Source organism: Carcharodon carcharias, chromosome 14, assembly GCF_017639515.1.
Source record: "Carcharodon carcharias isolate sCarCar2 chromosome 14, sCarCar2.pri, whole genome shotgun sequence".
In the NCBI taxonomy this organism is placed as follows: Eukaryota; Metazoa; Chordata; class Chondrichthyes; order Lamniformes; family Lamnidae; genus Carcharodon; species Carcharodon carcharias.
This window is the reverse complement of record NC_054480.1, coordinates 144,050,319-144,076,664: the sequence shown is the minus strand read 5'-3', so window position 1 is coordinate 144,076,664 and position 26,346 is coordinate 144,050,319. Positions and strand designations below refer to the sequence as shown.

Genomic DNA, 26,346 nt, shown 5'->3' with positions numbered 1-26,346 from the left:
CCCTCCTCCCCCTCCCCTCCCCTCCCCTCATCTCCTCCCCCTCCCCTCCCCTCATCTCCTCCCCCTCCCCTCATCTCCTCCCCCTCCCCATCTCCATCCCTCCCCCTCCCCTCCCCTCATCTCCTCCCCCTCCCCATCTCCATCCCTCCCCCTCCCCTCCTCCCCCTCCCCTCCCCTCATCTCCTCCCCCTCCCCTCCTCCCCCTCCCCTCCTCCCCCTCCCCTCCCCTCATCTCCTCCCCCTCCCTTCCTCCCCCTCCCCTCCCCTCATCTCCTCCCCCTCCCCATCTCCTCCCCCTCCCCTCATCTCCTCCCCTCCCCTCATCTCCTCCCCCTCCCCTCCCCTCATCTCCTCCCCCTCCCCTCATCTCCTCCCCCTCCCCATCTCCATCCCTCCCCCTCCCCTCCCCTCATCTCCTCCCCCTCCCCATCTCCATCCCTCCCCCTCCCCTCCTCCCCCTCCCCTCCCCTCATCTCCTCCCCCTCCCCTCCTCCCCCTCCCCTCCCCTCATCTCCTCCCCCTCCCTTCCTCCCCCTCCCCTCCCCTCATCCCCTCCCCATCTCCTCCCCCTCCCCTCATCTCCTCCCCTCATCTCCTCCCCCTCCCCTCCCCTCATCTCCTCCCCCTCCCCTCATCTCCTCCCCCTCCCCCTCCCCTCCTCCCCTCCCCTCCCCTCCCCTCATCTCCTCCCCTCCCCTCATCTCCTCCCCCTCCCCTCCCCTCATCTCCTCCCCCTCCCCTCCCCTCATCTCCTCCCCCTCCCCTCATCTCCTCCCCCTCCCCCTCCCCTCCTCCCCCTCCCCTCCCCTCCTCCCCCTCCCCTCCCCTCATCTCCTCCCCCTCCCCTCCCCTCCCCTCATCTCCTCCCCCTCATCTCCTCCCCCTCCCCTCCCCTCCCCCTCCCCTCCCCTCCCCTCATCTCCTCCCCCTCATCTCCTCCCCCTCCCCTCCCCTCATCTCCTCCCCCTCCCCATCTCCATCCCTCCCCCTCCCCATCTCCATCCCTCCCCCTCCCCTCCTCCCCCTCCCCTCCCCTCATCTCCTCCCCCTCCCCTCCTCCCCCTCCCCTCCCCTCATCTCCTCCCCCTCCCCTCCCCTCATCTCCTCCCCCTCCCCCTCCCCTCCTCCCCTCCCCTCCCCTCCCCTCATCTCCTCCCCTCCCCTCATCTCCTCCCCCTCCCCTCCCCTCATCTCCTCCCCCTCCCCTCCCCTCATCTCCTCCCCCTCCCCTCATCTCCTCCCCCTCCCCTCCCCTCCTCCCCCTCCCCTCCCCTCATCTCCTCCCCCTCCCCTCCCCTCCCCTCATCTCCTCCCCCTCATCTCCTCCCCCTCCCCTCCCCTCCCCTCATCTCCTCCCCCTCATCTCCTCCCCCCCCCCTCCCCTCCCCTCATCTCCTCCCCCTCCCCATCTCCATCCCTCCCCCCTCCCCATCTCCATCCCTCCCCCTCCCCTCCTCCCCCTCCCCTCCCCTCCCCTCATCTCCTCCCCCTCCCCTCCTCCCCCTCCCCTCCCCTCATCTCCTCCCCCTCCCCTCCTCCCCCTCCCCTCCCCTCATCTCCTCCCCCTCCCCTCCCCTCATCTCCTCCCCTCCCCTCATCTCCTCCCCCTCCCCATATCCCACATCCCATTCCCTCCCCCTCCCAGTCCCGCAGTCGGTCACCTGACTCCAGCCCGGCCACCGCCGCTGCCGCCGCCGCCGCCATTTTCTCTGGTTACCCGGAGCCTGTGAGGAGGTGAAGAGCGGGCCCCGGGGGCGCGGGACAGGACGGGACAGGACGGGACGGGACAGCGCACGGCCCCCACCCCCACCCCCACCCCTTTTATTCTCCTCCCTCCCTCCCTCAGAAACGCAGCTATTGAGGAAGAAGCTGGCATGTTTCGCAGCGTCGGCGGCCGGTGAAAGGGAGACGGATTTATAACACACACACTCTTTATATATAAAAGCAGGAGGGAGGCGGCCCGAACATGGCTCTGAAAATCGTGAAGGGCAGCATTGACCGAATGTTCGACAAGAATTTGCAGGATCTTGTACGTGGCATCAGGAACCACAAGGATGACGAGGTGAGTTTTTCGTCCCCCCCCTTTCGAGCTTTGCTGCGGCCATCACCGCATCTCCCCCCCCTCTCCCCCATCCCCCCCCTTCCCCCTCTCCCCCATCCCCCCCCCTCCCCCTTCCCCCCTTCCCCCTCTCCCCCATCCCCCCCCCTCCCCCTCCTTCCCCCTCTCCCCCATCCCCCCCCCCTCCCCCTCCTTCCCCATCTCCCCCATCCCCCCCTTCCCCCTTCCCCCTCTCCCCCTTCCCCCTCTCCCCCATCCCCCCCTTCCCCCTCTCCCCCATCCCCCCCCTCTCCCCCATCCCCCCCCTCTCCCCCATCCCCCCCCTCTCCCCCATCCCCCCCCTCTCCCCCATCCCCCCCCTTCCCCCTCTCCCCCATCCCCCCCACTTCCCCCCTCCCCCTTCCCCCCCTTCCCCCTCTCCCCCATCCCCCCCTCTCCCCCATCCCCCCCCTTCCCCCCCCTTCCCCCCTCCCCCTTCCCCCTCCCCCATCTCCCCCTCTCCCCCATCCCCCCCTTCCCCCCTCCCCCTTCCCCCCTCCCCCTTCCCCCCCCTTCCCCCTCTCCCCCATCCCCCCCCCTTCCCCCTCTCCCCCATCCCCCCCCCTTCCCCCTCTCCCCCATCCCCCCCTCCCCCTTCCCCCCCTTCCCCCCTCCCCCTTCCCCCTCTCCCCCATCCCCACCCCCTCCAACCCCTCCACCTCCAACCCCCCCATCCCCCACTTCCCCCTCTCCCCCATCCCCCCTCTCCCCCATCCCCCCTCTCCCCCATCCCCCCCTTCCCCCTCTCCCCATCCCCACCCCCTCCAACCCCCCCACCTCCAACCCCCCCATCCCCCACTTCCCCCTCTCCCCCACTTCCCCTCTCCCCCACTTCCCCCTCTCCCCCACTTCCCCCTCTCCCCCATCCCCCCTCTCCCCCATCCCCCCTCTCCCCCATCCCCCCTCTCCCCCATCCCCCCTCTCCCCCATCCCCACCCCCTCCAACCCCTCCAACCCCCCCACCTCCAACCCCCCCATCCCCCCTTCCCCATCCCCCCCCTTCCCCCTCTCCCCCATCGCCCCCCTTCCCCTCTCCCCCCATCCCCCCCTTCCCCTCTCCCCCATCCCCCCCTTCCCCTCTCCCCCATCCCCCCCTTCCCCCTCTCCCCCATCCCCCACCTTCCCCCTCTCCCCCATCCCCCACCTTCCCCCTCTCCCCCTTCCCCTCTCCCCCTTCCCCCTCTCCTCCATCCCCACCCCCTCCAACCCCCCCCTCCCCCTCTCCTCCAACCCCTCCACCCTCTCCTCCAACCCCCCCATCCCCCCCTTCCCCCTCTCCCCCCCTTCCCCCCCTCTCCCCCCCTTCCCCCCCCTCTCCCCCCTTCCCCCCCTCTCCCCCCTCTCCCCCCTCTCCCCCCTTCCCCCTCTCCCCCTTCCCCCCTCTCCCCCTTCCCCCCTCTCCCCCCTTCCCCCGTCTCCCCCCTTCCCCCTCTCCCCCTTCCCCCTCTCCCCCTTCCCCCTCTCCCCCTTCCCCTCTCCCCCTTCCCCCTTCCCCCATCCCCCTTCCCCCCTTCCCCCATCCCCCATCCCCCCCTCTCCCCCATCCCCCCCTCTCCCCCATCCCCCCCTCTCCCCCATCCCCCCCCTCTCCCCCATCCCCCCCCTCTCCCCCATCCCCCCCCTCTCCCCCATCCCCCCCCTCTCCCCCATCCCCCCCGTCTCCCCCTTCCCCCCTCCCGTCTCCCCCATCCCCCCTCCCGTCTCCCCCTCTCCCCCTTCCCCCTCTCCCCCATCCCCCCCTTCCCCCTCTCCCCCATCCCCCCCTTCCCCCTCTCCCCCATCCCCCCTTCCCCCTTTCCCCCATCCCCCCTTCCCTCTCTCCCCCATCCCCCCCTTCCCTCTCTCCCCCATCCCCCCCTTCCCTCTCTCCTCCATCCCCCCCTTCCCTCTCTCCCCCATCCCCCTCTTCCCTCTCTCCCCCATCCCCCCACCACACCCCCCCAACCTCCACATCCCCCCCTTCCCCCCTCAACCTCCCCCCCTTCCCTCTCTCCCCCATCCCTCCCCACCACACACCCCCACAACCTCCCCCCTTCCCTCTCTCCCCCAGCCCACCCCCCCCCTCACCACATCCCCACCCCCCCTCACCACATCCCCACCCCCCCTCACCACATCCCCACCCCCCCTCACCACATCCCCACCCCCCCTCACCACATCCCCACCCCCCCTCACCACATCCCCACCCCCCCTCACCACATCCCCACCCCCCCTCACCACATCCCCACCCCCCCTCACCACATCCCCACCCCCCCTCTCCCCCATCCCCACCCCCCCTCACCACATCCCCACCCCCCTCACCATCCCCACCCCTCTCCCCCATCCCCACCACCCCCCCCCTCAACCTCCGCCCCCCCCCCCCCCCCGGTCCAGGAGTGGCGGGGGGGGGGGCGGGCAAAGAAACACCAGAAAAGTCACAGCAAATTAAACCCGCATCCAGCCGAGGCCTAACCGTGAGAGCCACGGGGCGAACCGGCCTCTCCCTCCGAGATAGTTAGTTTCCGCCTGGAAACTGGGCCGGCTGCTGCTGTCAGGGACTCTGTTCCTGGTCTTCATTCCTCTCCTTAGCCCGCCTTTCCTCTTTTTTTGCTTTGGCACTCATTTACTTTCCTTATCAAAATATAAATTCTCTCTTTTTTCTTTTGGAAAATGCACAAGGCGATTGTTTTTTTAAAAAAAATACTCGCCCATTCTCTCTCTCTCTCTCTCTCTCTTCACTCCCTCCCCGAAAGTAATATTCATTTTTTATATATATATATATATGGCAGCTGACAACTCAGGGTCCAAGTGTGTTTTGGTCTATCAGCTGATGCACTGGGGCGCTTGGTAAGCTGATAGTCAAGGGACATGTGTGTTCAACTTCTGACTTCGCTCTCAAGCTCATTGCTTACCCAGTAATGCAAGTATGTGTGCTTTGGGTTTGCAGTACTTTCCATGTGTAAATAGGATGTTGAAGAGCATCCAAGTCATGGTGAATTGTTGTAATCTTGAGTTTTTGTGCATGCATTTCAATTTGCTTTTTTTTTCTGTTGACAGTGTTGAGTATAATAATAAAAATGAATACTCTCCAGAATATAGTTCATTTGATAGAGTTGTAAAGCCCTTACTGATATCCTGGTTACAGACTGGTGGATAAGCATGAAATGAGTATTTACTGGTCCCACAAGTGAAATTATTTGAATTGCTCATGTTTATTCCTTGTATCCTGGTACTATACCTGCCCCTGTTCTTTTTTGCATTCCTCCGGCCAACAGTCAGATTAATCTGGTTAAAAACAAAAAACTGCAGATGCTGGAAATCCAAAACAAAAACAGAATTACCTAGAAAAACTCAGAAGGTCTGGCAGCATCGGCGGAGAAGAAAAGAGTTGACGTTTCGAGTCCTCATGACCCTTCAACAGAACTGAGTGAACTCCCTCCTCCATCCCCACCCCCTTTCTGTTTCTTCCCCCTTCCTTTTGTTTTCCAATAATTTATATAGATTTTTCTTTTCCCACCTATTTCCATTATTTTTAAATCTTTTATGCTCCCCCACCCCCACTAGAGCTATACTTTGAGTGCCCTACCATCCATTCTTAATTAGCACATTCATTTAGATAATATCACCAACTTCAACACCTCTGTGTTCTTTTGTTCTTTTGTCTGTGACATCTTTTGATGATCTGCTCCTATCCTAACACCCCCCTCCACTTCTCCTCTCCCCCCCCCCCCCCCCCCCCCCCCCCCCCCCCCCCACCCCACCTTAAACCAGCTTATATTTCACCCCTCTCCTTGGATTCACCTAGTTCTGTTGAAGGGTCATGAGGACTCGAAACGTCAACTCTTTTCTTCTCCGCCGATGCTGCCAGACCTGCTGAGTTTTTCCAGGTAATTCTGAGATTAATCTGGTTATTCACTTTATACTGCAGCAGACAATGGAATGGCTATTAAAATAAACTTTCTGTACCTGCCTAAAAACACCCACTTCAAACAATGAGCTGCTGTTCACCTGAGCTCAATGAAGTAAGTTGAGCACAGCTATACTTGAGCTACCTTGTGCTCACTCTACCATTACTGAGTTTGTATTTCAGTTTTAAGATCAAATGTTTTGTTGTTTTGAAAATAGTGAATGGAATATTTTAAAATTTTAAGCCTTTGTGCCATTTGACAAAAGCACACAAATTTCAAAGAATATAATCTATTCACACTCATTGTATGTCGAGTTCAAAATTTTTTAAAATTAGAACAGTGTAGCTATGATTGAACCTATCTATTCTTTAAGAAATGCTAATTGGTTTCAGCCTTTTAGAACAAGTTCCCATAGTTTTCCCATACTTTTTTCTCCCTAGATTGTGTGAGAGGGATGTAGAGGGAGGGATGGGATCGGTTTAATGGTGTGCATGTTGGGATTGGACAAGCTTGCTTGCTGGTGTTTTTTTTGTCTTGTATGTTTATACAGTGCCAGCCATTGTTCAGTTGGTACCTCTCTCAGAAGATGCCTCAGAAGATTCAGGGTTCAAGTCCCATTCCAGAATTTGAGCACAAAAATCAAGGTTGACACTCCATTGTCATACTGAGGTAGTACTGTGCTATTGGAAGCCCCATCTTTCAGATGTGATGTTAAACAGAGGTCCCATCTGTCTGCTTGGGTGGCATTAGAAAAGCTGGAAGGGAGGGAGGGGGTGATGGGATGTTTACCCCTGGTGCCCTGGCCAATATTTATCCCTCAATCAACATCATAGTTGTCAATTCATTGTCACATTGTTTGTGGGAGCTTACTGTGCACAAATTGGCTGTCGCATTTACAATAGTAACAGCACTTCTAAAGTACTTCGTTGGCTGTAAAGCACTTTAAAATATCTGGTGGTTGTGCAAGATGCTATAATATTCCGTACTAGTGCAAGGAAATCCTATTTGGGAGTTAGGGATTTGTGAATTTATTTAGAGTTTGAGAAAAGATATGTGAATGCTAAAAAGAGCGCGCATTTAGCAGCATATAGGTAATGAAGTTTGTTGGAAAGTGCAAGAGAAAGAATAGTGGACTTTTGGTCTTTCCAGAGTTGCTGTTTATGTTAATTTATTAAATAGCAGAACAACAATCATTTGCAGGCAATATAATACAATTGGATAGCTCAAGTCAGAATACATTAATACAAAATGTTTTAGGAAAATCAATATGTTGTAGTCCAAATTAAAATTGAATTGTCAACAATAATTTGATATATAAATTTCCAATCATAACTCCTGATGAAATTGCTTTGTATTTTGAGTAGTTAAGTTCATCTCAGTGGTTGCATAATCCAGAAGTGGTAAAGTCACCTGCAGCAGGGTTATTCAGCTGCAGCTTTTGAGCCTCAAGTCCTGCTTACCCAGCATGAAGTCTAAGCAATTCAATCCTAATAGCACTTACTTGCTGGTGTATCCTGTTTCAAATTTGTGGCCCTGAGGTTTGGAAAGAGCTGCTTTTGGTGTGTTTACCTCATTTTGTGAATATATGCCACAAATTGAAATAGGCAAATTATTGGGACTATGCATTTAAACTTTGTAAAGTTCCATGGACCCATGGGTTCTATGAAGCAGATGGAATTACAAGGATAATGAGAAAGGAAAGGGCCGTGGAATTGGTTTTGGATTGCTCCGGCAAAGCTCAAACTCTGTGGAACTCCACTGGTGAAATTCTGTGGTTCTATGGTCCTTTGCAGACTGCATATCACCAACTGTAGCACGAAATTCTACTCTGAACAGGGAGTGTGCAATTGCATCATCTTACATTATATTGCCAACCATTTAAACTTAATTGACATGACTCCCAGTGTTGTCTGCAAGTATTGTTTATTGATATATTCTAGGGCTGCAGTTATGCTACAGTTTCTGTAGTTGCAAAAGTGGTAATAGCCAGATTGGCGCTCTCATTCATCAAATGCATTTTAAATCTGAGTAGTACAGTTCTTTCCCTTAGATGGTTTCATGTCCCCTTTGCTGTACACCATCTACAGTAATCTGCTACCCTTTGAGTGCAGGACAGCAGGTGTATCCCGAGAACTGTATTGACTGGTCTGTGTTTTTAAAAAAAAAAACTGCAATGCAGGTTACTGAGTGATCAGAATCTGTCCCACTTAAGCAGAGGAAACACCTAATGTTGAATGCTGGTTAACTTCAAAATTGAGGCTGAAGAAACTTCTGCTGGTGTATCAAAACCCTAATTGTGATTTGGAATACCTGAAAAACCTGTGGCTGTGAAAACCCATCCCTGTTCATGAAAAGATTTGGGAAGGAATTCTGCTTAAAAAGATCTGTTTCGAACTTGTGATCTGCAATTTTAACACACAAGGCAAAGGAGTTCAGTAACACCTCTCTTATTTAGTTGTTCTGATGTCTGAACAACCAAACTTTCACACTGATGTGATGACCTGATATATTTAGAGTTCAATGTTAGATTTCTAAAGCAAATCCAGTGCCCTTGTGTGCTGAATTTTCATATTGATTACAGATTAACCTCTAAAATTATACTTATGTATGAAGTCTTCTGTGTTTTCTGGTGTGTTCTATATTTTCTTTGTGGGTAAGGCAATTTATTATTTTGCAATTTGGCTCCAACGCCAGGCCTATTGTGGTTGAGTCTTGCTCCAGAATGACAATGTGATTTCTGCTGAGCAACTTTCTGGGATTCCATTTTCTGAAACCTAGTGTACTCAAAACTAGGGAAGTAAAACTTGGAAGTAGAAGTGAAAGAAACGGTAGTCAGTTAGCTTTGAGATTCAGTGCTATTTGTGTGTGTGTGTGTGTGTGTATATATGTATAGTTTTGTTGGACAGACTCTTTTTTGTGAAAGCTTTTCATTTTGCAAACATCAGGACAATTTGCAAGAATACCAAATGTAAAGGAAAAAGCAATGTATACTGTATGAGAAGAGTGCATATTGGTTGGCAAGTGGTCTCTGATGGACACGTTGCCATGGAGAATGCACTGATTGATTGTGACTGACAGTTAACTGCCGAACATTATTTGAAATTTAAACCAGACAGTTTGACTCTGGTTCTTTTCCTCCGGACAGTGCCTTGACCAGCAAAGGGCTGTCACTTATTTTGTTTACCTGAAACAGGCAGTGTGTGTACATACATGTTCTTTCTGTCTGCAAAGAGCTGGGCCCAGTGTATGAATATATGTAGCTTTCAGCACATGTAAATGTGCCACACTGAGCCCGCCTGACTATCTTAAATTGGTTATCAGCGTAATTCATGGTACACTGAGGAATAATTAGCAAGTGCTGTCCAATCACAGAATAACATCTAATGTTGGACACTGTTTTGAGCTTTGTAAGCATAGCCTGGTTGGGTATAGCCTGTAGCATGACCATTGTGAACAGTGGAAGAGACGTGCTGTTTGATACAATCCTCAGTCTTTGAGATGTATGGCCTACATACCTAGCATCTCACCGGCACTGAAATTCATATACCACCTTACTCATTTGTGCGACAGGCAGAACATCTTTTTGGTTTGATGGCAGCATCCTGTTAGTGGTGAATACCACTTGCGTTGCTACTGGAAAGTAGCAGTGTGGAACAGCTAGTTTCACCCGTTACTCGGTTTTTGAGATACCTTGCTCTTCCAAAGTAATGAGGTAGACTGGGCACTTTTCAGGGCTGAAAGTGACGGCCTTAGGCCTGTTGATGAGTTTGCGTGATATACAGTAAGAAATGATCTGATAATGGTAGCCATAATCTCGCAAAATGCCTTTGTCCCCTATTCAGCATCAAGCTTGCATGGTGAGCAAATGGCTTGGGTCCTATTTATGAAGTTGCCAAAATAGCCATTTGCTGCCCTGTGTGCAGTTCATATCACACAAACTCATAAACGGGCCTGAGGCTGTCACTTTCGCCCCTGAAGAGTGACCAGTCTACCTCTGATTACTCTGGAAGGGCAAGGTGTCGTGAAAATTTGAGCAACAGATAACTGTTGCACACTGCTACTACGCAGTAGCAACATGAGTGGTATTCGCCACTAATGGGATGCTGCTGTCAAGCCAAAAAGATGTTCTACCCATCTCACAAATGAATAATGCGTTATATGAATTTTAGTGCTAGTGTGATGTTATGTATGTAGGCCATACAATCTGCCGCTCTTTGGGATGTTTCAAATAGCTTGCCCCTTCCACTGTTCGCAACGAGCAAGATACAGACCGTACCCAACTAGCCTATGCTTGCAAAACTCAAAACAGCGGTTACAACATTTAGATATGATTCTGTGATTGGACAGCACTTGCTAAATAATCCTCAGCGTGCTAAGAATTACGCCGATGACCAATTTAAAATAGTCAATCGGGTTCGCAGCGTTGCGCATTTGTGTACTGGAAGGTACACACAATACACTGGGCCCTGTTCTTTGGAGACAAAGAACATGTACACACATTGCACCTGTTTCAGCTAAACAAAATAAGTGACAGCCATTTGCTGATCAAGGCATAGCCTTGAGGAATGAGCCAGTCAGTCAAGTTGCCTGGTTTAAATCGCAAACAATGCTTGGCAGTTAATTGTCAGTCACAATCAACTGGTGTATTTCCATGGCAATGTCTCTACCAATCAGCACTCTGCTCTCATACAGTATAAATTGTTGCCTTTACATTTGGTATTCTTGTGGATTGTCCTGATGAGTGCAAGACAAAAAGATTTGACAAAATACCTCTTTTTGCTCATCAATACTCAAGTTCTATGCTACCAAATGACTATTTGAATGTATAGTTGCCTAAAATTTAAGTTTTAGCATATTATTTTGAAAGAAGTTTTGTATTTTCTGCAATCATGGCTTGTTTTGTTGGCATAGACATCAAAATATTGATGGTCATTCTAAATAGTGCCATAATAATAGTAACTTGACTATTCTTGCTATTTTTCAGTTGCACTTTAACCTTTTTCTTATTACCGAGTGAGATCACAGAGACTGGACCGTTGCATCAGGGTTATAAATGCAAACTGTTTTTGATAGTCACTTCAATTTCAAGTATAGAAATACAGTATGCATGAAATATTGCACCCAAAATATCTGAACTAGTGTCAACATTTTCTCAATGTCGTATGATGTCCATTATGTGCTGTTTGTTTTTATTGTAATGTGCAAGCCTTACGGTGAAATACTTGAAGAAATTTTACTCTATTTTGTAAAGAGAATTAACAACCATTAAAAGCATTTGAAGAATGAGTTTTTCTGCAATCATCTGCATGGAGATCAATGGTCAGTGCAGCCTATGGGGGAAAAAATAATTTCATCAATTTGTATTTAGTTTGCATTCAGCACTACAACATTTTTTACCTCGTTCAATATTAATGACAAGTCTGCAAGTGGCTGTATATGTGACCAGCAGTATTAGAAAAACACACAGAACCAGATATGCCAAATTCCAGAAGTGCATTTCAGTGAGGTGACTCATTCTTTTCTGCCAACATGAAAATAGCTACTGCGAGTGGGTTTTACAGGTATTATTGGATGATAAATGTACAACTCTGAATTTTCACATAATTTTCTTAATGTGACATAACAGCTGAGATTTTGTTAAAAGCTTTTTTTTAGACTTGGAATTTTCCTGGAAACTTGCGATATCAGGCCTTAACTGATGCAGAGGAATAACATAGTTTAGTCCGATTTTTGAATTTTTGTTTAAAGAATTGTGTATGATGGTGTAGACAACTTAATCGACTTGGATATTTTGGCATTTTAGCACGTCACATTCACTTTCCCCGTTCACGGTCAAGATTTGTGTTGCCCAACCACTTCCATGATTGTCTCTGTTCTCTCTCTCAGCCTTAGTCTCACACATTTTCACCTTTTCCCTTCAACTTAGTTTTTTTTTAAGTTGAGAACCTGTTAAACATTTCTGGAGACTGTTGAATCGGACAAAAACATGTTGAATAAGGACATATGAGTCGGGGAAGAATTCATTTACTCTGTACCTTTGAGGCCCTTTTCAGTTATAAGCGTGAGAAGATTATTGCAAAGTACATTATAAATTCCCAGCTCCATCCTGTGTTGCTGTGATTCGAGCATTAAGAATGTATGGAAATGTTGAAGTTACGACATTAAACAGACTATTTGGTTCCACTAGTTGATGTTGGCATTTGCCTTCCACATGAGCAAGTGGTTTTAACAAGTCTCCTGCTGAAAGTTTTTTGTGTGGCATTAAAGGATGTGTGAAAATTTTCTTGGATGCAAGTTAAGCTTGACTTAGACATGAAGCAGTTTTATACTTTGACCTTTCAATTTCTTTTTAAGGATATAAAAGTTTGTTATATAAATCGGGTGTAGATTTTTATAATAATGTTAAGATATTTCTTGATTTAAACTGCTGCAATGTCAATTGTAAACTTGAGTTTTGGTATGCAGTAAAAACACAGAGTAACACCAAACTCCACCCCCCCCGGGCAAATAAGTAACACTGAGAAACTGAAATTTTTGGGCTACAAATTTATAGATCAGATTTATTGGGTGAAAGAGAAGTAAAACTGAACACCTTATTTGCTTAGCTTCTGAAAGCCTCATATAACTTCAGTACCTTGCAAACTGAAAAAGTAAGATAAAAGCAAAAAACTGCAGATGCTGGAAATCCAAAGTAAAAATACCTGGAAAAACTCAGCAGGTCTGGCAGCATCTGCGGAGAGGAACACAGTTAACGTTTTGAGTCCGTATAACTCTTCAACAGAACTAAGTAAAAATAGAAAAGAGGTGAAATATAAGCTGGTTTAAGGTGGGGGGGCGGTGGGACAGGGGGAGCTGGATAGAGGGCCAGTGATAGGTGGAGATAACCAAAAGATGTCATAGACAAAAGGACAAAGAGGTGTTGAAGGTGGTGATATTATCTAAGGAATGTGCTAATTAAGGGTAGAAAGCAGGACGAGCAAGGTACAGATAACCCTGGTGGGGTGAAGGGAAGGGATCGAAATAGGCTAAAAGGTAGAGATAAAACAATGGATGGAAATACATTTAAAAATAATGGAAATAGGTGGGAAAAGAAAAATCTATATAAGTTATTGGGGGGGAAAAAAGGGGGGATCAGAAAGGGGGTGGGGATGGAGGAGAGAATTCATGATCTAAAATTGTTGAACTCAATATTCAGTCCGGAAGGCTGTAAAGTGCCCAGTCGGAAGATGAGGTACTGTTCCTCCAGTTTGCGTTGAGCTTCACTGGAACAATGCAGCAGGCCAAGGATGGACATGTGGTCATGAGAGCAGGGTGGAGTGTTGAAATGGCAAGCGACAGGGAAGTCTGGGTCATGCTTGCAGACAGACTGAAGGTGTTCTGCAAAGCGGTCACCCAGTCTGCGTTTGGTCTCTCCAACATAGTCTGCTGCATTCGTTGCTCCCAATGCAGTTTCCTCTAAGTTGAGGGAAGTGCAAGTGAAATGCTGCTTCACTTGAAAGGAGTGTTTGGGCCCTTGGACAGTGAGGAGAGGGGAAGCAAAGGGGCAGGTGTTGCACCTTCTGAGGTTGCATGGGAAGGTGCGGTGAGAGGGGGTTGAGGTGTAGGGGGCGATGGAGGAGTGGACCAGGGTGTCCCAGAGGGAACGATCCCTGCGGAATGCTGCCGGGGGGGTGAAGGGAAGATGTGTTTGGTGGTGGCATCATGCTGGAATTGGCGAAAATGGTGGAGGATGATCTTTTGAATGCGGAGGCTGGTGGGGTGATAAGTGAGGACAAGGGGGACCTTATCATGTTTCTGGGAGGGACAGGAAGGTGTGAGGGCAGATGCGCGGGAGATGGGCCGGACACGATTGAGAGCCCTGTCAACCGCTGTTGAAAACGGTGAAAAACTAAAGTAAACTGGTAGCAGTGAAAAATGTGCCATCATTCTGCCTAGATTGAGTAGCTTCTGACTGTAATGTTATTGCTCAAAATAGTTACAGGCACAGTTTGATTAGTTTTCCTGATATATTTATAATTGTAGAACAAAGCACATCTTGCTCAAAAATGATAGCTTTCCCCAGTAGTTCAGTAATCCTGAATGATGAGCTCTGGCTTATTCCCACAGCTTAGTATTCAAATCAATTTAACAGATTTCCCCCAAAAACAGCCTGTCAAACAGCGGCTACAAAATTGATGTGCTATAGACTTATAAGGAGAGTCTACTTTTTAATATTACTTCATTATGATGCACAATAATCCTCAGATGACATTAGGTGCTGACAGCTTTGAATTTCACACCATTTTATTCTAATAAAAGCCTAGGATCTACATCATGAGGAAAACTTGATATCTAAATTACTGCTGCCTTCTATTGTAATACTAGCCACTCCTGATCAAGGGCAGAAGATTAAGTTCAGTGGGACCAAATGATGTTATTTAGTAGATGTTTTGAGAAAAATAACAGTTACTATTGTGCGTAGTTATGCTAAAATTTAATGCAAAAGAAGGATATTATAGCAGTGTCCATTAACAAGCTTGATGTAAACTTTCTGGTTTGAAAACTAGTCTCTTACTGTCTGGGCCCATTTGTGCGTACTGAAATAATGTATTTAAGTGATAAGTTAACAAATCTAATATTGTGTGGGACTGATAATTATAATGGCAAAGAGAGCAAGGCTGTCGCCATTATGCACCCTAGATTTTACATATCAGAATAAGTACATCATGGTGTTATCTATTTCCTTTTAGCTATTGTGAAGAGTTTCCACGGGGCTTCTGAAGATAATGAGCCTTATTGGTTCAGAGAAGGGCAATTCTTTACTATCCATTATGACTGAAGCTCACATTTTCAAACTAATGGAGAATATTGAACCTAATTTTGAGAAGGTTGAGAGCTAGATACAGCTTAGAGTAAAACTTGGTTCAGTAGTGTCCACTAGAGAAAAAAGTTGAAAACATAGAAATGATCTTGCGTTTTGACAACTCAAAATTAAGCAAAAGATCAATTCAAGAGAAATAGTTGTTTAGCGAAATTATTTAATGATAAAACCGGCGCATCTTAATTTGTCTTAACTGAATCTATTTTAGATTGGGAGCTGTTTATCTATCTGTACCTTTTTTGGGGAGTGGTCAGGTAATCAAAGCCACTGAAATAAGCAAGAAGTGATCTGAACCAAAATGCTCGCAGTCTTGGTGTTAGATCTTTCATTGACTTTATCACAAAACAGCACCTATTTCCACCACCATATCCTCCTCCAAATTCTCTACACCTGCTATTGAAAGTATATTTTCATGCTTTTGTCCCCTTCCATGTCAACTACTAGCCTCTGCAAACTCATGTCCTGCCTTGCTCACCAACTTACCCCATCTTCACTGAGCTACATTTTTGACTTCGTCTCCCAGCAGCACAAATTTAATATTATCAGCCCTAAGTCCCCTCTCCACCCCAGTAACATTCTCCAGCACTACAGCCTTGCCTGAATTTTGTAACCCTGATTTTAGACTCTTTTGTAACATGTCTTCCTTTGTGCTATCATTAATTATCCCTTCAGGCGTCTTGATTCCATAGTGTGGAATTCCATGACTAAACCCCTACACCTCCTTCTACTCTGTTTAACACTTGCCTTAAAACCTCCTCAATTTGCCAAGACCTAATATTCCCTTTGATCTAGCATCAGTTATATTTCTTGAGCCCACTGAAGAACCAGGAATGTTTTTCTCTGTGGATAGTTGCAATATAAATACTGGTTGTTAAATTGGCTTAAAAAACAATCTGGAGTGATGCAGATGTTATCACAAACACTTCCCCTTTGATTATATACATAAGATTTGTGATTTATTGACACTGAAATGCATTTGTAGTAAATAGTAGAGGAGATTTTCCTCAGTTTGGTGAATGAGAGTAGCTTAACAATCACAGTTTTATTCTAAAGTTTCAAATCTCTTAGTAAAATTCATTTGACTTTTTTGTCCCTTAACTGTTTTATTAAGAATCCTTTTTATATCGTAAATTCCTGCTCTGCTCTGATCACAAAACAAAAATTAGCAGGAGATAAGCATGCTAACCAAATTGGATAAAATATACAAGATAAATATTAAAATTGTAGAGATTTAAGGTACCATCTGTTGTGGTTTTAAGAAAGAGATACCGATCTCTGGGTTTCACAGTTGAGTCAGTCCTCATTGCATGTTGTCACCCATACTGTGCACGGCAAATTTTCTGTTTGAAGTTGAAGCCCAGTATTACACAGCAATTTGGTAATCAGCAATTTCAACCTGACAAAGAATTGAATCCAAAATCTTACCTTGAATCTTCTGTTAGACAATATTGAGTTTTTGTTAAATTGTATTGAATAAAGTGAAGTGTCAGTGGTGGATGATGACGCATTCATGTCTTAGCATCAAGTGCAGCAGGTGTCTTTGTCGAAAATTAAAATCTGCAACAGCGTAGTCACTGGCTTTCTTCATCAAATTTTGTCTTGGGAGGCAGGTATGTCTGTGTGGGTCCGACGCATGTCTTTGAGGCAGCAACATCTGGTTATTACCAGCATCATTGATCATCTTTTTTCTTTATCTTTCTGTCCTACCCAAGATCTGTGAATTTTCCAGTAAGAATGGGATATATAAACTGTATTGGCTAAGGAAATGAATTTTTATCCGAAAGGTATATTAAAAATGTGGCAGAATAATATCTGGAGAAAATCTTGTGATCTCATCTGAGGAAGCTGAATTCCTGCCTGCTGATATCACAATTTACTTTGTTGTATTGAGTTTGACAATACAGTTGGATGAATTCAAACTCAGGAGAAAAACCTTGAATTTCTGAGTACACTTTTTTTCTTTTAGGGCATTGAGCTAGTAAATTCATCCTGTTTTTGTTAGGAGGAACACATATTGTCTTTGTCCCATTCGTGACACCTTGGATGAATTCCATTTCTTAGCTGTTTGTGTGGGTAGATACCATAATTGCAGACATCTGTCACATCCATTCCATCCTTTTTTTTTGGAGATATGAGGACAGATTCCTGTCTCTCTTGTGACTATTTGATGGCATAATCACAACCAGATTCCTTCCATAGGGGGAATGGTTATGGTGAACCAACATCCTTTCATACCTGGCATGTTGCCATTCTGTATATATGCCATGGATCTTTCAAATCATGCAGTGTCAGCACAAACTCAGCTTCCAGAAGAGACAATTGGTGCAAGACCCCAGAAAAACTGCTATCAAAATGCAATAAATAAAGAAAATGCTGGAAAAACTCATGTCTGGAAGCATCTGTGGAGAAATAAGCAGAGTTAACATTTCGAGTCAGATATGCCTCATAGAAGTACAGCACTTGGTTCCAAAGGAGAGTCATATTGGACTCAAAGTTAACTTTGCTTCTGTTTCCCATGGATGCTGCTAGACCTCTTTTTCAAGCATTTTCTGTTTTTGTTTCAGATTTCCAGCATCTGCACTATTTTGATTTTATTTTTATGCTATCAATATGGGTTAGTTGGTTTGTCTTTGATAGGTCTGTGAGATGGAGCTTTTTTACCTGGAGGGGAGAAAAGGAATTGAAGGTATAGGCAAGGTTTAACAATTATTTTTTCATTAGGTATAGAGGGAATTTGTGTGGCTTTCATGTTATGTTGAAGAAAACAATAATTTGCATTGTCTTAACTTTGTCTTGGAGAGAGCAGAAATCAAATGTTTGGTTTTCAAACTTGCAGCATAAAATTATCTTAATTTGTGAAAACCTGTTGCAAGTTTTTGTCTTTATGCCTCTCCCAATTTTTTTTGTTAAATGTTGGAATTTTAAACTGGATCAATTGACTGGATCATCAATGACTGACTGTACAGGAATTATCTAAAAATAGGGCCCTGACAAAACGGAGACTTGGAATGCAACTATATTTTAACTCAAGCATTCATTTGATAAATTGGTACTGTTCAAAGTAGAACTTCAGTAGTGTGAAAAAAGCCCCAATGTAGAGGATCCTTTCCTAGCTTATTGGAAACCTGTTGTTGCAGATAATATTTAGTGAAAATAATGTAAAGGCAATGTTAAGATTCAGTGCAAGACTTGAGGGCTCTCTGGATTTTATTTAGACCAACAGAGAGATCAATTCTTCAGGGCATTTTTTTTGTTTGTCAATGTCCAACAGTGCTGCGCTAGTGCATGTAGGTAAAACAAATGAATATCATTGTGTAGACAATTGGGTTAAAAGATCCATTAGGAAACCTTCGATTGCCATAATTTTCTTCCTGTTTTCTTATTGAAATGCTGCCATTGAAGTGCTTGGTTGAGTTTCTGCTAGAATGAAGTCTGGATGCTCTATTAGATTGCTATAATCCAATTTGAGCACTGGGGTTTACATAGTAATACAGCACAAGCAGTTTGTGTATTCCTCTAGGATATGTGGCTCTTTTGCATGGTGAATTTTATAAATATTCACTTAGTTCTTGACCTGCAATGTAACAATTAACTTTTTTGTACATTGTTGGTATTGTTTTAAGCAACTTGGGTCATCTAAATCACCCAAATTAAGTCTCAAATAGAGAGACCTTCTTAGCTGGCTGCTGAATAAGTTGCTTTGCTCAGCACCTATCAGTGCTTCCTCAATGCAATGTCCTTTGTATCTCTCAGTCTACCCAACTAGGAGTTCTTTAGGATAGGAACACTTGGCTGTGTTGCTGTGTAGTACCATTGTGCCTAGAGTTATATAATTATACATGATTCTTGCTGCACATTCATCTGCAAGTATTACAAAATCTGCAACATAGCATGTACTCTTAATTGTTACAAAATTTGTGTGCCAAAGAACAATAAGTAGAAATGATCCTGTTTTTCATTATCAAATGTTTTCTGAATTTTGAAAGGTTAATAATGTTGCCTTTGTTTGAGTTGTAATAAATGTCTGAAACGTGACCTGCCTTACATTTGAAAAGACATGGGTAGCTCACAATATGTCTCTGAATTTCACAGGGGTTTAAATGCCATGGTTACACCTCCATGCAACTGCAACATGAGCTTTTTTGTTGCCTTGGCTCATGCTAATGTTACTGTAGTATCCATTTCGTTTCACAGCAATGGTTATGAGAGAGATTTGAAGTAAAGCTGTCACTTAATTTTGAAAGTCGGCCTCTTGTTTGACCATCCATCAACATAAATGAAAGCTCCATAAGACAGAAGAGGAAAAGAAATGCTTATTTTACTTAACTGGCTTGAGCAGGAGCCAACATTAATGGTTCATTTTATCTTGAAGGATTTCTGCAATTATGCTTTTGTGTTGTGGTTTGATTTGATGAGCTGTTCAGGGTTTAAATATTATGCACAAGCTGAATTCTTGAAACTTGGGCATATCTCACTATATATCTTTGCGATGGTGGTGTGCTCGGGGACCATGTTTTTATAAAAGCTTATTAGTAATATATTTTCTCTTGCAATGCAGTTAAATGTTTAACTGGAGTAATCAGGACTGAAACTATTTCTATGACACAAATTTAGACTCCAATAGTTTTACTTGATTTGCCTTCAGGGAAATGGGGTGTCGAAGTTGTCCACATATAACAACGTGACTTGTATAATTTAAAGGTTCTGACTGAATTGTTCACAGATACACATGGGATGGCAGAAATCTAACCCTTGCAATGGAAAAGATCATCATAGTGCTGCATTGCACACACTGGTACTTGAAGTGCCTACGTATCAAGTTTCAGGTGTCGGAACTTGTAGCAGGGTGGGTGCTCTTCGTGCTGCTGTTGCAGGATAGGTGTGCAGCTGGAATTGCTTCAATTTGAGGAAATGCAAAAATAATTTATGTAGTGTGCTTAAAATTGATTATTGCCACCAAAACACATTCTGCTTAGTCTGAAGTGCTAAAGGAAAGGATTATTTGTGAACCATTGGCTTCTCCAAGGCCCAGTTTGTTCTATTGAATTGAAAGGGGGATTAGAAACATAAAGAGCAGGCTATTTGGCCCCTAGACCATGCTCCACCCCTCAACTAGGTCATGGCTGATCTATTTCAAAGCCATTCTTCCACACTATCCCCATATCCCCTGAAGCTTTTAATATCCAAACTTCTGTCTGTTTCTGTCTTGAGCATGACTCAATGACTGAGCCTCCATAGCCCTTTGGGGTAAAGAATTCCAAAGGTTCACCAGCCTCCTGAGTGAAAAAATTCCCTCTCATTTAAATCCTAAATTGTCTACCCCTTGTTCTGAGACTCTGTCCCCTGGTTCTAGATGCTGCCCCCCCCCCCTCCAAAAAAAAAACCCCAAGCCAGGGCAAACGTCCTTCCTGCATTTACCCTGTCGAGCTCTGTAAGAATGTTTGAATGAGATCACATCTCATTCTCTAAACTCGAGAACACAGGCCCATTTTTATAAATCTCTCCTCATTGGACAGTCCTGCCATCCCAGCAATCAGTCTGAACCTTTTGTTGTACTCCCTCTATGGGAAGTCTGTCCTTCCTTAGGTAAGGGGACCAAAACTGTACATAATACTCAAGGTGCCATTTCATCAAGGCTCAAATTGGAGCAAGACCTCTCTTTTCATGTTCTCAAATCCTCTTGCGAATGAAGGCTTATGTGGTTTCATTTATTTGAGGAAGGAGGTGGTGGGGAGTCAGTAACTATTCGGAACTGTCAATGTAGATTTACGACCTAAGTTCTTGTCTTGCTAGTCAGATGGAATTTTTATTGCAAGGTTCTAGTGTGTGTGTGTGTCTGTGTGTGTGTGTGTGTCTGTGTGTGTGTGTCTGTGTGTGTGTGTCTGTGTGTGTGTGTCTGTGTGTGTGTGTCTGTGTGTGTGTGTCTGTGTGTGTGTGTCTGTGTGTGTGTGTCTGTGTGTGTGTGTCTGTGTGTGTGTGTCTGTGTGTGTGTGTCTGTGTGTACATACGTACGTACTCTTAAGCAGTATATTATGAGTGAATCTGAGTGGGGGATTTTTGAGTTGTGTTCCGTAAGCGTCTGTATTAGTGTCATTGTGGACATTAATAGTTTAGTTGAGCATATTGTTGATTTATTTCATAAGTTTGCTCATGCCACAAACCTCCAGGTGGGTTTAGTGATTCAGACCAAACCAGTAGGTTGTAGGCCTATTTAGTAAGGAAATGGATTGAAGTAAGGCCAGTGTCTTTGAGGGAAAAAAGCAGAATCATGCTGTTGTGGTTAAGAAACTCGAGCATGTGTGCCTTGCACAGGTTTCTGATTAAAATTGATGAATTAATAAGTTGTGTAGGGGGAAGCTTACCAAAAGTAGAAGATCAAGGAAGAGACCAGGTTGATAGTTGATTCCTCCTTTTAAGAGGTGTGAAAGCGGTGCGGTGCATGTATAGAAAGGTAGTGGGAATTGTTATATTCCACCACCATTAAGTTTAAAAAAAACAAATAACGCTTTTGAGTCCTGTGTTCAGTTTTGGTCCCTGCATGTACAGAAGCATAGTGTGCAGAGGGCAATAATAATACCTAGTTTTAGATATGATGCTAACCCCAAGGGTTAATTTACTTTCAGGAAAGCAAGCTTGGAAGGTATATGATTCGAGGTTTTCAAAATGATGAAACGATTGGATCCGTTCTGATTTAATGTCTTATTTGAGACTGGGAATTTTAGAACTTGGACAAACGAATACATTTTTCATTATTTGTTCATGGGATGTGGGTGTTGCTGACCAGGCTGGTATTTATTGTCCATCTCTAATTGCCATTAAGGTGGTGGTGAGCTGCCTTCATGAACTAAGGTAGCCTGTGGTCTGGATGCACCCGCCTTGCTGTTCAGAAGGAAGTTTTGTAGTGAAAGATTCCAGGTCAGTATAGAAAATGCACTCTGTCCTGCCAATGCAAGGTGGCCACCAATACCTGATTGCACATGCGCAGAAATGCAATGATGTCACTCCGTTGTGCCATGATAGGTTCCTGAGACATGATTTCATGTGATAGAAGTTAATTTTATCACCTTATTCATCACTGTAAACTGTAAATGTATTAGATTACTTTCTACATACAGTTCCACATCAAGGTGCAGCACCACTAAAAGCTGTAGTTTTTTTGTTGCTTCACAAGTTGTAAATCTCTGGCTAACAGCTCAACATCCGCACAAATGTTTCAGTTGTTCTAAAATGTAAATATTTTAAAAGTCATCCTTTACTGTCTCTGACAGCCAATAGGGCTCCACTTTTTTCCCCTTTTAGAGAAATTTCTTCCATTGTTACAGAAATAGCTCTAAACCTGTACAGGTTAGGCCAATGCCTACTCTGTGGCTCGCAGTGACGTAATGGAGTAAAACACTAGAGCTGTGCATGCACAGAGTTGACAACAAATGCTGCCCAGAGATATTAATTAGTCTGTTGGAAGAATGGAGGATGTCGTGCAGTGGGGTGAGAAATTGTACTAGCTCAAAGGGAAGTTCCTAAGGTTCCTGAACAGGGAATATTTGATGGTAAACTGAGACCCTGTCTGCCTGCAAGTAGATCTAAAAGATCCCGTGGCACTATTTCAGAAGAGCTGGGGAGTTAACCCCAATGTTCTGGCTAATATTTGTCCCTCAATCAACATCTCAAAAGCAATTAATCTGGTCATTGTCACATTGCTATTTGTGGAAGTTTGCTGTGTGCAAATTGTCTACCATGTTTTCCTGATTACACCAGTGACTACACTTAAATGTACTTCATTGACTGTAAAGTGCTTTGGAATGTCCTGTGCAAAGTGCTGTATAATGCTTTTTATTTAACATTATGAAGACCAGTGGAGGATATGATTTATATCAAACATTGGCATGACGATTCAGTTGTGAAAAATCTGAAATTCAAAGATGGCATTTAATTAGCCAAAATTTTTTACTTAGGCAGTGTAAATAACCCATCAAATTGGGAGTTTAATGCTAAATTATTTTAATTAAGTGATTTTGAGGTTTTATTTAAACATAATTAATCTTGTCTCTTAAACCATTAAATTAGTGGCTCTGGATTTTCTTAGCAACATAACTTTCCCCTTTGTATTCAGTTATATATTTAAGTGTCATGCATAATTCTTGAAGATCACCTGAAGCTGCTGCTTGCTGGGAGGCACAGTTGCAGTTATACAGTGCAAGGACAAATGTCTCCTGTATTTAGTAAATGTTTCAGGTGTGTTTTTGATGGTAGTGGAGATCTGCCCAAGGGGAGGTCCTCTGCTGTTTCTCTCCACACTTCGTGGTTTTTTGCTTTCCTCTTGATTTGCTTGAGAGAGCCTTCCATTTTCAACGCAGTGAACAATATGACAAGGGAAAAGAGTACATGAGTTGGTTTCCTGCTGCCTTCCTCATTATGCTTAAAGAAAACGCACGTCCTCTTCCTGAAAGATCCTCCGTCCATAAGTAGCCATCGTCCCTGAAGGTTCTACTTTTCTGCCATCAGCACTGAAACTTCACTGGTTTCACCATTGGCCATGGCTCATAACCTGATCATGGGACAATTACCTGGGCAGGGCACCACCCATTGAGGCTCAAATGACCCTGCTTGATTCCTTAATCTTTTTGCATCATACACAGTGAATGTGTAAGAAAAGCTTAGTTTTGAATGAATGCTATCAAACTCATTTAACAACCTAACAAGAGAGAGTCAAAATTAATTGGGGTGTTCATTTTCTTTGCTTAAGAAAGAAGACAGCTTATGAAATCACATTCACGGTATGTCAATTAGGACTTACATAAGAGTGCATTGGGGTGGCTTACAGATGGAAAAGTTGGAATGAGGGAGCAGGGTAATTTCATGAAGGTCCCTTGGTTTGACTGGGTCAGATGTGATCAAAGCAGTTGTAAATTTATGGTAACGGGCCATGTAGGATTAGGAGATTATCTGTTACATCTGTAGCATGATTATTTCAGATCAGTTAACACAGCCTCAAAGGATCTTGAGCTTGAGACCTAGGAAGGAAAAGTGGAAAGTATGGAAGCCAAACCATCAAAAGCAGAATGTGCAAGGGCAGCACAAGATAATATTTAAAACCTACTGAACTTCATATTTAGTCCAAACTTGAACAATCCTTTAAAGTTACAGTTTGTTTATATGAATTTGCCTATCTCCCATCATTTATCCAGTGGGCATTTTTTTTCCTTTCAATCTTTTAACATGCCTTTGGCTGGCAGCGATTTGACTGAATTGATCAACTGTCAACATCCTGGGGGTTACCATTGACCAGAAACTGAACTGGACCAGCCATATAAATACTGTGGCTGCAAGAATAGGTCAAAGGCAGGGAATTCCTGACTCCCCAAAGCCAGTCCACTAGGCACAAGTCAAGACTGTGATGGAATGCACCCCACTTGCCTGGGTGAGTGTAGCTCCAATGACATGTGAATCTTGACACATCAGGACAAAGCAGCTCACTCGATTGGCACCCCAACCACCACCTTCAATGTTCACTGCCTCCACCACCAGTGTACAGTGGCAGCACTGTGTACCATCAGGAGGCACTGGAGCAACTCACCAAGACTCCTTCAACAGCACCTTCCAAACCCATGACTTCCACCACCTCGAAGGACAAGGACAGCAGATGCATGGGAACGCCAAGCCCCCCCCCCCCCCCACCCACCCACCCACCACCACCCCAAACTATACACCAACGTGGCTTAGAACTATATCACTGTTCATTCACTATCACTGAGTCAAAATCCTGGAACTCACTAACAGAACTGTGGGTGTACCTACACCACATGTACTGCAGCAGTTTAAGAAGGCAGCTCACCACCACCTTCTCAAGGGCAATTGGGGGTGGGCAATAAATTCTGGCCTGGCCAATGATGCCCACACCCCGAGAGAATTTTTTTTTAAAACCTCCTGAAGGATCTACAATAGAATTTCTCTCGTTTAAGCAAAAAAATGCAGGTGTTAAAGGTGAGGTTTTATTTTAGTTCAGTTGCTTGGGCAGTTGAAATGTGAACTTAATTTGTAACATACCGCCCAAACTGAATATTTTTAAGCTGCCTAGTCAAAAGGATCCTCATGGTGACTGTTGGAAATTTTGTCTTACACTACATGATGCCTGGATTCAATGTAATTGTTCACTTCTGGAAGTGGACCTAGCAGTCCTTGTGAACTAGGGAGTTTATCGCATGATTTCTAACTAAAGGATCATTAAACCTTGGGCCATCAGAATAAGACGTGTGTGTACAGGATGCTGTGAGCCATGTGGCCCTGTGGATTTCTTTTCTCTTTGCAAGTGGGACTGATGAGCACTCTAGTGACATAAGGCTAATTGTGATCGAAGAAATTGATCACAAGAATTTTAGCATGCAGAAAGTAAAAATAAAGTGAAATTCTAATGAGAATTTGCTGTAATGTTCTCAATATAAAAGGTAATGAAACTTGCTTAGCTTGTCACACAATTAATTCCCTATATTATCTCCTAGAATTTTCAGGAAACACATATTGCTATATAAGTGCACATTATTACTTGAATGTTTATGTATCTTTATGTTCCAGAGAACATAGCTAAATCTGAGGGGGAAAAGATCTATTTGAAACTGTTGATTGGTATCCTTGGGTAATTTTTTCTATGTACAAAGAAAAGGCATTAGGGAAGGAGACAGAACACTAGCTCAAATGAGAATACCTCCTTAATCTTAGAATACTGAAGTAATTTTCACTCTGTTGCATTAACGTTCCTAGGATAAAGCTATTCCTTGAAATGATTCATTATCCCCATTGCTATCTAACTTTTTTTAAACTTGGTGAGTCATCTTGTACGAAAGATTATTTTAGGCATGGTGTGCAGCAGTAATGGAGTCATAGCAGTTTTAGATTTTCACCATTAATGAATGGTCCTCACAGTAACAGTGGATTGAGGATGCTGTGGTACAGATGACATAAAACAAATCAGGAGGGGAGGGAGTGGTCGGTCTTGTTTTCTTAGTGGCTTGTGTATCCTGTAAATTCAATTTGAAAGTGAAAATCCTAAAATGAGGAACCCTACTTAATAGAGAAAACTATTGCTCAGAGGAAACTTCATCTAGTGTAGAAATAACTTTCTCAAATTTCTATCTTTAAAAGCATTTCCAGATGCAAACATAGATTAACTATGTTAGTCCCTTGCATTCACTTCAAATGGGGTTTTATCTTCTTCCCTCTGCCCACCCACCCCAGCCTCCTGTGTGTGATCCACTGTGCATTTATCCCCTGAGCGATGGACGTCTGACTAGCATGTTTGTCAGAAGTCAGCAGTGCACACTTCAGTTTGTTACCTCGTCCCTGTGCCCCTTCTTGTTTCAACTGAAATCAAAAGAGGAAAAATTGCAAATAAGATTTTGTTTTCCAGTTCACAGAAATTGATGGACTAGGTTGCTTTTTTCAAATAAGATGACCTTTTTCTTTTGACCAGGCAAGTTCTAAGTTGAATTTGAATTATGTAAACTTGTATT

The 26,346-nt window shown here is 44.9% G+C and overlaps 1 protein-coding gene across 4 annotated transcripts in view; it reads left to right on the top strand.

The window, feature by feature from the left end:
• The first annotated feature begins 1,606 nt into the window (after nt 1–1,606).
• ap3d1 (adaptor related protein complex 3 subunit delta 1) overlaps nt 1,607–26,346 on the top strand; it is a 96,599-nt gene continuing 71,859 nt past the window's right edge. Inside the window, exons 1-2 of one of the 4 annotated variants that reach the window (XM_041204684.1) lie at nt 1,607–1,734; nt 1,949–2,062. In XM_041204684.1, the coding sequence (XP_041060618.1) occupies nt 1,967–2,062 (96 nt within the window). In that variant the 5' untranslated portion in view covers nt 1,607–1,734; nt 1,949–1,966. Of the gene's footprint in view, nt 1,735–1,846; nt 2,063–21,662; nt 21,758–26,346 lie in introns of those variants that run through there. The other 3 variants (XM_041204683.1, XM_041204686.1, XM_041204685.1) reach the window with 3 other exon arrangements.